The following is a 17,976-nucleotide window of genomic DNA, read 5'->3' on the forward strand; positions in this document are numbered from 1 at the left end:
AGTATGCTGTTGAAATTCTCCACTGTATGTTTATTTGCATTCATTGAATTCTTCAGCTGCATGACTTGTTTGCTTCTCTTTTGTTCAATTTCCTGTTCATAATGTGAACTGTTTCCCCAACTCTATTGATTGTCTACACGTTTTCTTTTATTTCTCTGAGTTTCCATAAGATCATAATTTTGAATTCCTTTTCTGGCAATTTATTGAGTTTTTTCCCATTGTAGTGTGTTACTAGGGAATTACGTTCCTTTGATGGCATCATATTTCCTTATTTCATGTTTCTTGTGTCCCTGTGTTGATGTCTGTACATCTGGTAGAGCAATCACTTCTTTCAAATTTTCTAGAGTGATTTTCCTGGAGAAAGATTTTCACCTAGAGTTTAGTCTTAGTGTGCCAGTTGGGAAGGGTGTGGTGACTCTGTCTCTGGATAGGTGCGGTGGTACAGTCTCTGTGCAGTTTCAGCTGCATTCAACATCAGCAATAACCATGAATGCCTTGATGGTATAGTCTGTAGATGTTTGTGGCAGTGGTATAGGTTGTTATCCTTACTTTCAAAGGCCTTTGGGGACCTACTATTTTTGCTTTTCCCACATGAGGAGACTTAGCCAAAGTGATCACTCTTGGTGTGAGGTCTGATGTCACCTACAAGCAGCTGCAGAAGCAATGGATTCCAGGAGTAGGTGCTCAGAATAACTATGGGACCATGTCCTAGGCTCAGAGTCTCACAAACCTATTTTTGGCAACTGTAGCAAGGTAGGATAAATTACCCACATGGTCAGGACTGTGACTGTGATGTACCCACTAGTACCTTGGACCTAAAGGTCTAAGTTGTAGCTGTGATTCTATCCCTGGGAGTTAGGGCATAACACTGGCCTGACTTTAGGTAGAAGTGGCATTCTGGAAGTTTGGGTCCAGTGTCTGGCTGCAATTCAGGAACATGAGCCAGGAGGGCTCAGGGGCAACTTGGGTCCTATGGAATCAAGCACCATATAGTATTAACTCTAGAACCTGGGATGGCAGGGCTCACATCTGTGAAGTCAGGTGCCATGACAGCAAGTATCCCAGCTTAGGGGAACAGAGCTGTTGTGTGGACCCAGTATCAGAGCGGAGGATAGCACAGTGATAATTCCACTCTCCAAGAGGAAGGGTATCTAAGCAGCTAAAATTCTTGAAGACTAGTCCAGGTTCAAGCAAGAAGGGTACTAGGGTTCTGTGGCCTGTAAGGGCAAGGTGTCTCAGCGCAGTCACTGCCATTTCTCTGAGACATGGTGTACTATATCAGCTAATTCCTGGCATGCACAACTGCTCAGTTTGGCAAGGCACCAACTCCCCAAGGGATAATGTGTTGCTTCAGCTCAGGCCAAGGGGGCATACTCTTCTGGATAGGCCAGGCACCATTTCCCTGGGATGCTGGGAGCTGCTTCAGCTTAGGTAATGGAATGTGTCATCACTCTGGATGGCCAATGCACCACTTCCTGGGATGCATGGCATTGCTTCAACTGAGGCACTGGGGAGGCATGATTGCTCTGAGTGTTCAAGGTACTGTTTTCCCAAAAGGAAGGATACTGCTTCAGCTCCAGTCCAAAGCAATGGTGAGAAAAATAGGTAGAGTGGCTCCACCTCTGCTTGGCCTTCCAAAGAACAGAGCCAACAGTTGCTCCCAGCTCAGCTTGGAGATATGGGGCCACTGTGCTGGAGTGGTTTGGTGGCAGCTTAGCTTCAGGGACAAAGTGAAGCCATGACTACTTGCTCTGAAGCAAGACACACTTCAGTCACAGCTCCAATTCCAAGATGGTGTAACACTGCAGCTGTGTGGGCTGCAGGGGCTGGAGCACAGTGTCAACTCCTTCTCTGTGGGTTGCACAGCTATGTAGACTCAGATGGGCTTAGTGCCTGTAAGGACTGGTGGAAACCCAAGTGCTGAGGTCCACAGGTATCCACAGTGCTGAAGGGGCTGCTGGGATCCTTTCACTTACCTCCTCACCATAGTGAGCTCTCCCTGGTTCCTAGCTGATCCTGGTTAGAGGATGCGGCAGTGGAGACCCAGTGTTTCCTTCCCACCTCTGTGTGGCTATCTCAAACATCTGTGCTCTCCAGAGCTTCTGTTACTCCTCAGACGCACCCCTGTACTCTCCCTCTGTTATTTTCATTAAGTTGTTTATTTATTGTTTGGGCTTTTATTGTGAGGAGGACAAGTTCTAAGGATTTCTAATGGGCCATTTTCCTAAGGTAACTCAGATGTGAGTTATTATTATTATTATTAAGAAATTTGAGGAGATTTTACAAGAGTCTCACTGCTTCCAACTTGTTCAGATCAGAATTCCACTGAAGACTTTTGAACAGAAAAGTTCCTGATGCTATTTGAGGCTTGGAGAATTCAAATCTTGCCTCCACAGGATGTATGCCACACAGGAAAGCTGCAGCAGCGAGACCAAGTAGGGTCTCTAATATTTCAGAGATAAAAAGGGCCTGAATTAGGCAAGTAGCAGGTGGGAAAGAAAGAAGAGCACAAAGTCAAGAAAGATTTTGTAGGTAAAACCGACAGAACCTCATGACTGACTGACATGGAAGCACGAATGAAGAGGAGGGTTAGAGGAGAGGTGCCCCAGACTTCTGGCTAGGTGACAAGCCGTGTGAGAATGCCTGCCGTCACACTGCATTATGGAATAGCCAAAAGCAGAGAGCAGGTGCTGGTGGCAGCAGTTCAGTCTTCAGCAAGCTGATATGAATGCATGTAGGGTATCTAATCAGAGACCTACCAATATTTAGATGTATCATGTTTTCCACCTCTGAACTTTGAACACCTCTTATAGCAGAAGGACAAAATATCTCTTCTCTGTGGTTGGTATTAAACATCAATACCTTGAAGGTAATTTTTCTTTGGACTTGGCTTCAGTATTACTACCTTCTTCTGAATTATCCCTTGAGTTTTTAGTCAGTCCTTTTAACATTTCCCATCACTTTGTGACAGGTAAGCCTCAGCTATAAGTGTGTATGTATTGTGTATAATTTGATCTCTTACTGGAATCTGTCTATAAGCCATGAATTTTTAAATTTTCATTCTAAGGCTATTTGCATCCTGCTAACTCTCAAGTACCTAAGATGAAGCACAAAATTCTTTTATGAAGATCACTGTTTATTAAGGTCTCTTACCTTCACCTACACACCATGCCATGAAGTCACTGTTTTTCAAGGTGTGGTCCATGGGGCAGATGCATTAAATCTACCTTGAGTGCTTAATAATATAAAATAATAAAATTTATACTAACTAAGGTTGATTCAGTACATACTATGTGCTAGGTAATACTCTAAGCCTTTCACAAGTACTGACTCCCATTATCTTCACAATCATTTTATGAGAAAAGAATGATATTATCCCATTTTACAGAAGAGGAGATTGAGGCAGAGATTAAATATTAATATTTGTCCATATCAAAAGCTAGAAAGTAGGCCCTATCCAGACTTGCTGAATTAGGGGGAGGAAAGATATTAGAAATTTGCAATTTTAAAAAGTGTTCCCACCCCCAAAAGGAGCTCCCATATGATTCTTTTGTATAGTAAAGTTTGCAACTCACTAAGTATAAATCCTAGTTTCAAAGCATTTTCCCTTAACACTCTACCCACTCACTGATATTCTCTATACTTCAGACTATACCCTATTCCTTTAATAATAACACTACTCAAATTTACACCTCATCACACAAAGAATGTCAGAAATGACAAAACCACAGAAAGGCAGCATTTTATGAAGGAGAAAATCAAGCCTCAGAAAGAGGTGAGGTGATCTGTCTGAAGTTACTGTAAGTATTTGGACTAGGACCATAGATCTCCTTTCTACTCCAGTTCTTCTTCCACTATAAAATGCTGAAAAGACTTTCTATGGCATACGGCTTGAGAGGCTTGTGAGGGGCCAGATTATCTTACCTCATCTGGTCAACGATCTCATCTTATCTCATCTGCCAACAATAAATACTATTCTGTATTTGAAAGCAAAGTGACAAAATATTTGAATTGGTAGAAAACAAGTTAAAATAATTCATACAGCTTGATCTAAGAGGAATAGTTTGTTGAAAGCAAGATGGTTCAGAGTATATTGAGGATATGTCACTTTGATGAAATTCATCTCAGGTTTCTCCTTTCAGTAATCAGAACTCTCCCACATAAATAGTGTAAGTTTGCATCTGCACAGAGTAGAGTTTTCTTTTGTAAACATTGGTAAAATCTAGGTATAGAATTTTCCCCCAGCCAGACACGGTGGCTCACACCCTGGCTCACGTCTGTAATCCCAGCATTCTGGGAGGCTGAGGTGGGTGGATCACGAGGTCAAGAATTTGAGACCAGCCTGACCAACATGCTGAAACCCCATCTCTACTAAAAATTCAAAATTTAGCCAGGCATGGTGGCACGTGCCTGTAGTCCCAGCTACTCAGGAGGCTGAGGCAGGAGAATCACTTATACCCAGGAGGCAGAGGTTGTAGTGAGCTGAGACAGCGCCACTGCATTCCAGCCTAGGCAACAGAGTTAGACTCCATCTCAAAAAAAAAAAAAAAAGATTTTTTTCCCCCAATGGAAAGTGCCTTGGTGCCTTGTAGTCTGCACCCTTCTTCATTCATTCACCACCATTTTTTCTATTTTTTTTTCCCACAAAAGAAGCATCTGTTAACTCTTTTCCAAGAAACCGTCTGCCTGTGCCCAGATCACTCCTCTCCTCTTTACATGGCTTTATTAGTATCATCCTCCTTTGCTCGTCAATATTTCCTCTGTTAATAGCTCCTTCTCCATAAGCTTCTCTCATCAGAAAAAAAAAATCATGCATCACTACACTGCTAAAAAACCATACTGATTATAAAGTCTAACTTTCTGATTCAGGCTCTTCATAGTCTAGTGACAATTTATTCATCTTATATCAGTTCAACAGTCACAAGTCTCCTTCCCACTATTCCTGATGTTCCAGTCATTCAACTCTCATGTGGAAAATGATCCGTCTGCCTGACTCTCCTTCATCTCCGTCTGATGAAGTCTTATTCATCCTTTAAAATTCAGCTCTAAGGTCACTACCTACTTTCTCTGTGAAGTGTCCTTGACTCACTGAGAGTTAAAATCACTCTGCCCACAAAGAATAACTCTTATACCACACAGTATTTTGACTGCATCTGTCATTCCAACAGAATGTAAGCTCATTCTTGAATTCATTTAAATATTTACTGAGGCAGTGTGACGTGCCAGACCCCATGCTACACCCCAAGGATATAGAAATGAATTATTTTCTAAACACTATGATCTTAAGAGCATATTTTATATTTTTAAAAAATCAGATCTTAAGCCCTTGAATTATAACATTTAGAAGGCATACAGTCTCTGTATATGAAAAGTGTTATTTACATAAATTGATGATAAGCAAAAGATGAAAAAGAAGGTAACAGAGTATTTGCAGTATCTTTTGAAAACTGGTAAGATGATGACTTCTCAGTTCAAACATCTATTCCCCCTTTCCAGTTCTTTTGGAATTGTTAATCCTTAGGAAACATAATGAACAAAATTCACTCTGCCAATCAAAATGACAAAAGAAGTCTGCTTTGGGGTCATATAATCCTTTTCTGTAGGAAAAATCTTGGCAGTATATACAATACTTCCTCTCTCCCAATTTGGAAGAAAAAAAAATCTTGTGAACCCATCAGTTTTCAAAGATTAACTGTACTCATGCAAAGTTTTAGCCTTTCCCTGACAAAGGAATGTTCAATGTATTTCCACACTCTGACAGGGAAATGCATTCTCCAATTAGCTATTCACTGAACTTTCATGATGAAAATGGGCAATAAGAGCATACGTCATTTCAGCAACCTTGAGATATTTACAAAGTCAAAGAATATTATATACACATGTTATGGCAAGAAGCTTTTACAAATTTTAAATATCTTAAAAGCCATATGCATTTTCACTGGGAATTTTTAAGAATACATTCTAAATTCAGGAGTCCATTTGAAGTTGTAGAATATTTTACATCTGCCCCATTCCTTTTTTTTTTTTTTTTTTCCACACTGGTCCATTACATTATTTTTTTTCTTTTCTTTTTTTTTTTATATCTGCCCCATTCCTACACAGTAAAATGAAAATTTCATTGTTCTGCTTTAGAAACCACCAGCCATCATCTGAGCTACCTGCACCTCTAGATAGTATTTAGATACATTCTGATAGTTCTTCAGGAAGAGCAAACCACAGACACTTAGCCATGAACTGAAAAGCCAAAGCATTAGATTCTTATATCACATGTAAAATGTTCTCAATTGTGAGCATTTTACTGCATGTGGAAAGCTATTTACGATGCATGGATCTCTTTGGTAGCATGTTCCACAGGAAGAACTGCTTCACAACAGTTTGTAGGGACCGGATGTGGTGGTTTATGCCTGTAATTCCAGCATTTTGGGAGGCTAAGGCAGGAGGATCACATGCGGTCAGGAGTTTGAGACCAGTCTGGCCAACATGGTGAAACCCCATCTCTACTAAAAATACAAAAATTAGTCTGGCATGGTGCCATGCATCTGTAATCTCAGGTACTTGGGAGGCAGAGGTTGCAGTGAGCCAAGCTCGCACCACTGCACTCCAGCCTGGGCAACAGAGTGAGACTCTGTCTCAAAAAAAACAAAACAAAAACCAACAACAACAGTTTGTGGGAGAAAATCAGAGTCTGTCCTTTAACTCACTGTTTTTCCTTTGCTAATATTCTGGCTTCTCTTTTAAAATAGCCAAAAGTTTCAACCAGTCTAGCTGCTGCCACCTTCTTATTAAACTTTAATAAGCTAAGCTTTTTAAGCCACATAAAAATTTCATCAAGCATTTGTCAACCTTAGGGAAAACGGAAGGAGGAAAAAAGGTTAGAACATCGTTTTCCACCACCGTAGCATCTGGAGAGAGACACTTTGGAAAGATCATGCATGCAGTCAGCCGCAAAATAAATGCTAGGAAACAAGCTTGTTGTTTGTGGCCTGCACCAGATGGTAATTACGTTTACTCCTTCATCACCCCCAGGCCCCACACTGGGTGATAATTAAAGTACTATCTTCCAATAGCAGGCTCCTCCGATAACTGTAAGCCTTTGTTCCAAAGTCCTCAGGGTGTGCTACATACAGTCCGCTACCACAGGTTTGCCCGTCAAGAACACCATTTCAGAGCAGATCCTTATCATTTTACTTTCAGTGTTTCCTATGTCAAAAAACAGATCTTTAGTTTAGTTTTTTTTTTTTTTTTTTTTTTTTTTTAAAGGTATACAGCATAAGTGAGAAAAGGAGGTGGGCTGTCGGGGGCCCTCAATACATGAGAAACGGATGGTGGGTTCTGAGCTTCCTTACTGCCCCCATAGATCACTGACAATGTGCTGCAGAAGCCTCCAATCTAGAACTGCCAACAGGACCAGAGCACCCTGGCCCCAGAAAAAGCCAAGAAAAGCCCAACTCTCTAGCCAAAGTACTAGGAAAAGGATGGCCTAACATCAGAAAACATTTGCGGTAATACTCATTCTACTCCAGCCAGGCGCCAAGGAAAAAATCACAATCCTCCTCCTACCCTGGTCTCACAGAGCCTAGTGGGAATATGCTCTCCCAGCCTGGCTCCTCAGGAAGAAAAGCTGTGCACACTAGTCTAATTAACACCCAGAAAACATACCACCCAACAGCAGAACATGTATTTTTCCCAAGCACCAATGAAACACTGACTAAGACAAACCACATCCTAGATTATAAAACAAACCTCAAGAAACAGAAGAGGACTGAAATAATAAAGTATTTCTCTGAGCATGATGGAATCAAACTAGGAATCAGTAACACTAAGATAAGAGTAAAATCTTGGTAGGGCATGGTGGCTCATGCCTGTAATCCCAGCACTCTGGGAGGCTGAGGCAGACAGATCACTTGAGATCAGGAGTTCAAGACCAGCCTGGACAACACAGTGAAACCTCATCTCTACCAAAAAAATACAAAAGTTAGCCTGGCATGGTGGTGTGTGCCTGTAATCCCAGCTACTCAGGAGGCAGAGGTAAGAGGATAACTTGAACCTGGGAGGTGAAGGTTATAGTAAGCTGAGATCACACCATTGGACTTCAGCCTGGGTGACAGAGTAAGACCCTCCCTCAAAACGGAAAAAAAAAAAAAGTAAAATCTCTAAACTATTGGAAATTAAATAATATTCTTCTCAATAATGTATGGTAAAAGAAGAAGTCTCAAAAGAAAAAAATACATAGGACTGAATGAAAATGAAAATATAGCATATCAAAATATGTGAGGCACAGCTAAAGAAATGCTGAGAGAGAAATTTATAGCACTTAATTTCTACATTAGAAAACAGGAAAGCTTCAAATAAACCGATCACAGACTTAAATGTAAAACATAACAATATAAAAAGTAGAAAATCTTTGGGATATCTAGCTAAGTAAAGAGTTTTTAAGAGTTGACACCAAAAGCACAATTCATCAAAGAAAAAATTCATAAACTTCATAAAAATTAGAAATTTTTGCTCTTCAAAGACCTTGTTAAGAAGTTGAACAAAACAAAATACAGACTGGGAGATAATCTCTGCAAGCCACATATCCAACGAAGGACTTGTATCTGGAATACATAAAGAGATCTCAAAACTCAACCATGAAAAACAATCTAGGTAGAAAACGGGCAAAAGACATGAATGGACATTTCACTGAAGAGGATATACAGATGGCAAACAAGCACAAAAAAAATGTCTAACATTAGCAGTCATTGAAGAAATACAAACTAAAACCATAAGAGATGTTACTACACAACTAAACAATCACCAGAGATGAAAACACCAAGTGCTGTCGAGGGTGTGGAGGAACTCCGTCACACATTTCTAGTGGGAATGCAAAATAGTACAGCCACTTTGAAGAAAGAGTGTAACAGTTTCCTACAAAACTAAATACATGCTTATCTAATAGCCCCAAAACTGCACTCTTGGAATTTACACTGTACTCAGCAATTACACATTTATCCCAGGGAAATGAAAACTCATGTTCACATCAAAACCTGTATGTGATTGTTCACAGCTGCTTTATTTGTAATAGCCAAAACCTGAAAACAATCCAGATATCCTTCAATAAGTGAGTGGTTAAACAAACAGTGGTACACCCAAACCATGGGATACTGTTCGGCAATAAAAAGGAATAAACAATTAATACACATAACAACTTGGAGGTATCTCAAGGTAATTATGCTGAGTGAAGAAATTCAAACTCTAGAGGTTACATGCTGTATGATTCCACCTATATAACATTTTTGTTTTGTTTGAAGATAAGAGTCTTCATCTGTCACCCGGGCTGGAGTGCAGTGGCACGATCACAGCTCACTACAACCTCTGCCTTCCACGTTCAAGCAATTCTCATGCTTCAGCCTCCCAAGTAGATGGGACTACAGGCACACACCACCTTGCCCAGCTAAGTTTTTATATTTTTAGTAGAGATGGGGTTTGCCATGTTGGCCAGGCTGCTCTTGAATTCCTGACCTCAAGTTGTCCCCCTGCCTTGGCTTCCCAAAGTGTCGGGATTACAGGCATGAACCACCGCACCTGGCCCATGATTCCACCTATGTAACATTCTTGAAATGAGAAAACTATAGAGATGAGAAACAGACTAATGGTACCCAGGGATTAGGGAAGAGGGAGGAAGGGAGGCAGCTGTGGTTATAAAAGAGTAGCACAAGGGATCCTGCTGATGGAACTGGTCTGTATCCTGACTGTGATGTTGGTTATATGAATCTACACATGCGATAAAACTGCACAGACTAAAGACAGACACACACATACACAAATAAGTACAAATTAAACTGGAGAGGTGGGAAGACTGCAGGGAATTCAGAAAGATCATGTATCCATACCAATTTTCAGGTTATGATATTGACCACAGTTATACAAGATGTTACCACAGGGAGAAAATTAGTGAAGGGGATAAGAGATCTCTTTGTATTTGCATTATCTCTTACAAATGCAAGCAAATCTACAAATTTCCCCAAATGCATATAACCTGAAACTAATCATGAAGGAACACAAGACATCAGGTAAAGTCAAATACAAAATAACTGATCTGTACTGAAACATCAATGTCATAAAACCAAGTAAGAGAGACAATTGAATGCAAAATCCAATAAGCAGGATTTTCTCTGCTATAAAGGTCATTATTGAGCCAGTTTTATAAAACCCAAAAAAGGTCTATAAGTCAGATAATGTATTATATCAATGTTAACTTACTGATTTTGATAATCACACCATGGTTATGTAAGAGAATGTTCCTATTTTTTGAAAATATGTAACAAAGCATTTAAGGGTAACATGGCATCATATCTCAAACTTACTCTCAAATACAAAGTCTGAGGGTGGTGGTTCATACCCATAACCCCAGCACTTTGGGAGGCCAAGGTGGGAAGACTGCTTGAGCCCAAAAATTTGAGACCAGCCTGGGCAACACTGCAAGACCTGGTCTGTACAAAAAATTTAAAAATTAGCTGAGGATGGTGGTGCATACCTTTAGTCCTAGCTACTCAGAAGGTTGAGGCAGGAGGATCGCTTGAGCCCAGGAGTTGGAGGCTGCAGTGCGCCATGGATGACACCACATTCTAGCCTGGGCAACAGAGCAAGACCCTGTCTCTTAAAAAAAATTTTTTTTTAATTAAAAAAAAGTATAACTACATAGAAAAGAAAATACAGTAAAATATCAATAGCTGTAGAATCTGAGTGAAGGGAATACTTGACACTAATCTTGCAAATTTTTTTGTTAAGTCCAAAATTACAAATATAAACATTATCAAAATAAAAAAAAAATTAGAAGTGCATAGGGAAAGCCTGGCACGAAAAGCTTCAATAAACTAGTGTTCAGGTATATCTACTTTCAGATAAAGAAATAAGTTGAGATGCTAAATAAACTGTCCAACAGGGATGAGGGATCATGGTAAACTGGTGGTACAGGAGGGATATGAACTGAGACCTGTTCCATGCCAAAGTCTGTGCTTCTTTCAGTAGAATGAGGAAGGATAAAAATCCCAATGCCCACTTCCCACAGAGACATGGATGTACTGTGTTAGGAGAAGGTAGCCTTATATAAAAACTGGCCCCAAATCACTCTCCAAGCAAGTCACTTCTTAGTTTTCTGTATGAAAAGTCTAGGATAGGGACCAAACACCTCAAACCTGGTTCCTAGGGTGGGTACTCTGTCCACAGCACATCAAACAAGCTTAAGTTACCAACTGAGAGCCACCATCTCCAGGCCCTCATACCAGGGAAGCACACTGCCTTTCTTGGTTTATTCACTCAACCCAAATTCCCAGAGTACCTCAGACATGTTGTCAATGGAACTTCTAGGATGACTATCTAGAGAGACCTCTTCTATTGGTCTTCCCCACCTCACCCTTACCCCATGTCTGAACTTAGATGACAGGGGTTTTTCACTGATGTTTTTTTCTGAATAGATCATACTTTCCCAGTTCAAAATTCACATGGGAAAGAATTTCACGTAGGAAGGGGTAAAGTGAAGTCTCCCTAACCCCCCTACCGATTCCCATTACCAGAAACATCCACAGTTACTAGCTTAAAAATGCAACTTTCTGATATTTCTCCAAATTAATAGAATTATCTAGATAATACTATGATATCAGCTATGATATCAGCTATCTACCTAACTAGAATATTCAAGGTGGTCACAATAAATTTAGTACCCTTTAGGTTATTTTAAACATCCCTTAAATTATTGTGTAGACATTTCCAACATCTTAAAATTGACTGAGTGAGGGTAACAATATTTTTTAAAACAAAAAACATGTTAGTAAGACACATGATGACGACAAATGTCTGTGAACTCTGGCTGGTAAGAACCAATCACTGTTGAGTTCTGGCAGCTCACCTGGTTCCTGTCGCGTGCATTTGTGTACCTGATCTTCTGAATGAAGTAGAATATGAGCCATGCCGAAGAAATAATCATCAAAACAATAAAGGATATTGACACGAAGACTAGAGAGCCACGGCTGAAGTTCTTCGGTGGCATTCGAGTTCCAACAGCTATTGTCATTTGTACAGAGATGTTTTTCTCCAGATAACTCAAAATATCCTTACCCCTCAATTCTGTTATCATGACAGCAATAATATCTCCAGTGCCTGTAATATAAAATAAATATATATACTCAAGTGACATTTACAATTTATAGAAACATCAAATATATAAACACTGTAATGTTTGCTAATGGAAAAGGTATGCAGACTCCACTTCTCAGCTGAAATGAAGCTGCAGCTGGGTATGCTGGCACCAAGTGGGAACATGTAATTTGTTGTGTGGTACTTAAGACTTAAACAGAAGGCATAAAACGACTGCAGTGTTAAGAACCATATTAACTTCTCTGACAACTACATTTAAAAAAAAAAAGATTATTAAACCAGCCAAATGTAACAACAGACAGCATAACATTATACACCAACAGAAATGTATCAACATCATGGTAGATTTACACTGTAAAACCTTTTCTATTTTAAAATGATCTTCAGAAAGTCTTAATTCCTTAAGAAATGAAGAAAAGTGCTGTTTTTATAGCATAAAATGGTACTTCTTGCACTAATCAGTCTAGGAACATTCATGGAGCACCCACCATGTGGAGAACTAGTGCAAGGAACAAAAACAAGTACAGGATGCTGAGCTTTCTAATCTCACCGAGACAAGGACATACAGCTGGTAACAGAGCTACAAAGTGTCAAATGGTGGCACCCTTTATTAGTGACATCTGAAACTAACTTGGGTCTTATGTCCAGAATTGAGTGAAGTGAGGCTCCTTGCTAGTTTACCCAAGAATTCTTCTGGAAATCAAACATTCCTGAAAGAGGTCCAGACTTCAACATTTTGGACTGGTTTGGCATCAAAATACCTCCAGCCTCTAACAGTTGTCCAGAGGTCTGCCCACAGTCACAGCCTATGTAAGTTAACTTATGAGGATGGTCTTAATTTGCTTTCTAGTTACCTAGGTCTTTTCCCTACATAATTTCCAGAAGCATTAACCACAAAAGAATTGAATACCCCTTCCTATGGACAGCAGGAGACTGCTATCCCTTTCCTCCTCCACAAAGGAAGTAACTTCCCACTGCCTTTTAAGGAAACAGAGAAGCTTCTATCAATCTATCAGCGGCTGTTCTTTCATAAGCTGAAGCTGCTGGTGGCAACATATAACTTCTACATTTGCCTTCTCCAGAGAGCCCTTAAGAGAGACTAGGGGTCATTAGAAGGGAAATAAACATTTTATTTCAGGAAACAAAATTATAACCACTTATTTGAATTTGAATAAGGTTTATACATATAAATGTAAACCAACAAAACAAACAAGCAAAAGTCTTTAAAACTTGTCCTTTTCAATGATTCTTCAATGAATAATACATTGAAATATTTGGTATTACATGCTTCATTTATCATATTTAGCTAAAAGAACCATCTTTGTGTTATATGCAGTCACAAAAGACTACGTGCAACTGAAAAGAAATTCTACAGGGCCCAGCGCATGGCTCATGCCTATAATCCCGGCACTTTGGGAGACAGGTGGATTGCTTGAGCTCAGGAGTCCAAGACCAGCCTAAGCAACATGGTGAAACCCCATCTCTAACAAAAACAGGAAAATTAGCCAGGCATGGTGGCATGTATCTGTGGTCACAGCTACTCAGGAGGCTGAGGTGGGAGGATCACTAGAGTCCAGGAAGCCAAGGCTGCAATGAGCTGAGATCACGCCACTGCACGTCAGTCTGGGTGACAGAGAGAGACCCTCAAAAAATAGAGGAGAAATACAACAGTAAAAGGAGTTTTACGGAAAATGTAACTCAATGGAACATAAACCTTTTTACTACCTTACTCAAAATTGTTACAGCCACTTTATTAGAATAGCAGTTTATCAGAATACTGATTAAAAATCCACAAACAAAAAGAAAAAAACCTATAAAATTAAAGCAAGCAATAAAGTTAACATCTAATTACCTTTCTGAATAAGAGTTCTGATCAGTAAGTTAGAGACAATCATAAAATAATGCTAAACCACTTTAGATTTCCATTTAGAAGTCTCTTTTAAAATGTTGTTCAACAGGCCATGATCTGTGGTATAAGATACCAGGTATGGCTATAAAGTAACTGAGACGGATCCCACAAACGACATATGACAATCAGTCTCATTGCTTTATAATCACACCAGGTACAAATGGTTTTAGAAATCAGTTGGCTCTTGAAGACTCAAGCTGGAAAAACAGTAGGGAAAGCTGCACAGGTAGCCAAGGGAGCCAATCCATGTAATTCTATTCAAAGAATACTAAATAAGAACACCAACTAATTTCAACAGGAAAGCTGTCTGGGAAAAGAAGTGTGTAATTATTTCAACCATTCATTCAACAATATTTATTGAGCACATACTATGATCAGGATCCTTTCACCTTTTAAAGAGAGTGGAAAATTACCTGCTCTTGATGATGCAAAAATCCACGTGCCCTCAGGAGCAAAGGGGAATCTTTCAGACTAAGGAGAGAAGCCACTCATAGTGGTGAGCCAGCACAGACAGGTGAGAGGCAGAGGAGTACGATCCTGCCAGTCAGCCAGGAGGACAGCAGAACGATGGCCCAACACAAACACTCACAAAAGACTGGAGTCTTAGCCATTTTAGGTCTTAAATCTCTTACAGAATCTAGTTAAAGTTACATAGGAGGCCCCTCCTAGGAGAAAGGGCCCTCTACCCATACTCCAACGCCTGACCTAAAGTTGCCTCAGACACTTGACTTTTAAAGATCTGAGGAGCCCTGGCCCAGCTTTAGGAGGGATACACATGCCAAAGGAAATGTAGGCTTCAGACTAAAGGCTGGGTCAGAGCAGGCAGTGACTGATAATAGTTAAGAATAATTAGACTGCAACGGTTTAAATATCAAAGCACAAATAGGACATGCCCCATCACTCCCATGTCCCAAGCCCTGTGAGAACACTACTAGTAAGTCATTAATGTGGCCTCCCTCCTGCGCACTTCCACATGTCTGGCAGCCAGTACTAATTGTCAGATATGGCAATCCAGTAAAAGCCCATTTGTGATCCCTGCTTCCAACTATTTTCTTGGGAAACTTTCTCTGTTGTTATTCTTAATAAGAACTTCTGTTTTCACTGCTTGAGTCTGGCTACTTTAATAAACAATTCTATTCTTTCCACTTTCATCTAGGGAATTTTCAGACCCACAGAGCAGTTCCAATACTGCGAGAACACTTGTGGGCCTTTTATTTACATTTGTCAACATTTTGTCCTTTATATATGTATTTATTTTTGCTGAACCAATTAACAGTAAACTGCAAACACATGACATTTTATCCTCAACTACTTCCACAGTATCTCTTAAGAGCAAGGCTAGCTACATGGCCACAATTCATTTACTTATACTCAAGAAATTTAACCCTGTGTTCTTTAATATATGGTCCATTTTCACGTATCTACCGTGATTACTTCAATAGTTGTTTAACTTGTTTAGTTTTGTATCCCAGATTCAATCGGGGCTGTTGGCATCATGCTTAGCTGTCGTGTCTCATTACTGTCTTTTGATCTAGGATAGTTCCTCAGTCACTTCTGGTCCATTGTTCACGACACTGACCTTTTTAAAGAGTCCAATCCAGATGTTGTGACAATGCCCTTCAATCTGGATTTGATTGTGTCCTAATGACTAGATCTGCAAATTAAATATTTCTGCTAAGAAGGCCACAAGGTGATGCTGTGTCCTTGCTCAGCTCGTCGCATCAGGAAGCGCATGCCAGGTTTTACCTTCATTGTTGGTGGCAAATTTTATGACTTGGTTATTTTGGTATCTGCCAGATTTCCCCACTGTAAATAACTGTTTTCTTTTTTGATTAATAAGCAATCTGTGGGCTGATACTTCAAGATTGTGTAACTAGCCAGTTCCCAAATAACCTTTCACTCAATGCTCTCGGCATCTACCGTTGTTTGCCTGAATCTGCAACAACAACAGTATTTGTAAAATTGTAATTCCCTAATGCTGTGGTTTCTTCTACATTTTGTAAACTGATTCTATATTCAAAGGCATTAACAAAATTTTCTACTTACCTTTTTCCATTAAAAAAACGAAACTGCTAGGTGGGCAGTTTTTCTGAAAAAAAAAAAAAAAAAAGAGCCCCCCATTCCCATCAATTCTATTTTTTCATGAGGAAAAAAAGTGGAAAAACATGGTAAGACTGCTATAATCCTGACTAGAAAATCAGTTTTGCTGCTTGCTTCAGCAGCACATATACTAAAATTGGAACGATACAGAGAAGATTAGCATGGCACCTGCGCAAGGATGACACGGAAATTCATGAAGCATTCCATATTTTTTCTCTGGAACACATTTAAAGCAGTGTCTAGAGGAAAATATATAGCAATAAATGTCCACATGAGAAACAAGGAAATGCCGAAAATCGACAGCCTCTCGTCAAAATTGAAAGAGCTAGAGGGGCAAGATAAAAAAAACTCAAAACCTCGCAGAAGACAAGAAAGAACTAAGATCAGAGCAGAACTGAAGGAGATAGAGACACAAAAAAAAAAAACCTTCAAAAAAAATCAATAAATCCAGGAGCTGGTTTTTTGAAAAGGTCAACAAAATAGATAGCCTAATAGCCAGATTAATAAAAAAGAAAAGAGAGAATAATCAAATAGATGCAATAAAAAACGATAAAGGGGATATCACCACAGATTCCACAGAAATACAAACCATCATCAGAGATTATTACAAACAACTCTATGCACATAAACTAGGAAACCTGGAAGAAATGGATAAATTCCCGGACACTTGCCTCCTCCCAAGCCTAAACCAGGAAGAAGTCGAAACCCTGAAAAGACCAATAACAAGGGCAGAAGTTGAGGCAGCAATTAAGAGCTTACCACCCCAAAACAGCCCAAGGCCAGACGGGTTCACGGCCGAATTCTACCAGACATACAAAGAGGAGTTGGTACCATTCCTTCTGAAACTATTCCAAACAATCCAAAAAGAGGGAATCCTTCCCAAATCATTTTATGAGACCAACATCATCCTGATACCAAAACCCGGCAGAGACTCAGCAAGAAAAGAAAACTTCAGGCCAATATCCATGATGAACATAGATGCAAAAATCTTCAATAAAATACTGGCAAACCGATTGCAACAGCACATCAAAGAGCTTAACCACTATGATCAAGTAGGCTTCATCCCGGGGACGCAAGGCTGGTTCAACATATGCAAGTCTATAAACGTAATTCACCACATAAACAGATCCAAAGACAAAAACAACATGATTATCTCAATTGATGCACAGAAGGCCTTTGACAAAATTCAACAGCCCTTTATGCTAAAAACCCTCAATAAACTAGGTATTGATGGAACGTATCTCAAAATAATAAAAGCTATTTATGACCAACCAACAGTCGATATCATACTGAATGGGCAAAAACTGGAAGCATTCCCTTTGAAATCTGGCACTAGACAAGGATGCCCTCTCTCACCACTCCTATTCAATATAGTATTTCAATTCTAGCCAGAGCAATCAGGCAAGGAAAAGAAATAAAGGGTATTCAATTAGGAAAGGAGGAAGTCAAATTGTCTCTATTTGCAGATGACAGTATATTTACAAGACCCCATTGTCTCAGCCCAAAGTCTCCTGAAACTGATAAACAACTTCAGCAAAGTCTCAGGATACAAAATCAATGTGCAAAAATCACAAGCATTCCTATACACCAATAACAAACTTAAAGAGAGCCAAATCATGAACGAACCACCATTCACAATTGCCACAAACAGAATAAAATACCTAGGAATACAGCTAACAAGGAACGTAAAGGACCCCTTCAAGGAGAACTACAAACCACTGCTCAACGAAATGAGAGGACACAAACAGATGGAGAAACATTCCATGTTCATGGTTAGGAAGAATCAATGTCGTGAAAATGGCCATACTGCCCAAAGTAATTTACAGATTCAA

At 39.7% G+C, this 17,976-nt stretch overlaps 1 protein-coding gene and 1 non-coding gene across 4 annotated transcripts in view; one reads left to right on the plus strand and one right to left on the minus strand.

Annotated features, from left to right (window-relative positions):
- The window catches only part of RNF130 (ring finger protein 130), a 173,737-nt gene that overhangs the window by 83,558 nt on the left and 72,203 nt on the right, over positions 1-17,976 (minus strand). For all 3 annotated transcript variants that reach the window (XM_032270237.1, XM_032270236.1, XM_032270238.1), the window contains exon 3: positions 11,888-12,138. In XM_032270237.1, the coding sequence (XP_032126128.1) occupies positions 11,888-12,138 (251 nt within the window). The remainder of the gene's footprint in view (positions 1-11,887; positions 12,139-17,976) is intronic.
- On the plus strand, positions 16,255-16,357 carry LOC116544136. The gene has a single exon (XR_004265830.1). It is a non-coding gene; the product is annotated as a U6 spliceosomal RNA (small nuclear RNA).

This window comes from Sapajus apella, unplaced genomic scaffold (assembly GCF_009761245.1).
Source record: "Sapajus apella isolate SASKATOON/1434 unplaced genomic scaffold, GSC_monkey_1.0 scaffold206, whole genome shotgun sequence".
Classification (NCBI taxonomy): Eukaryota; Metazoa; Chordata; class Mammalia; order Primates; family Cebidae; genus Sapajus; species Sapajus apella.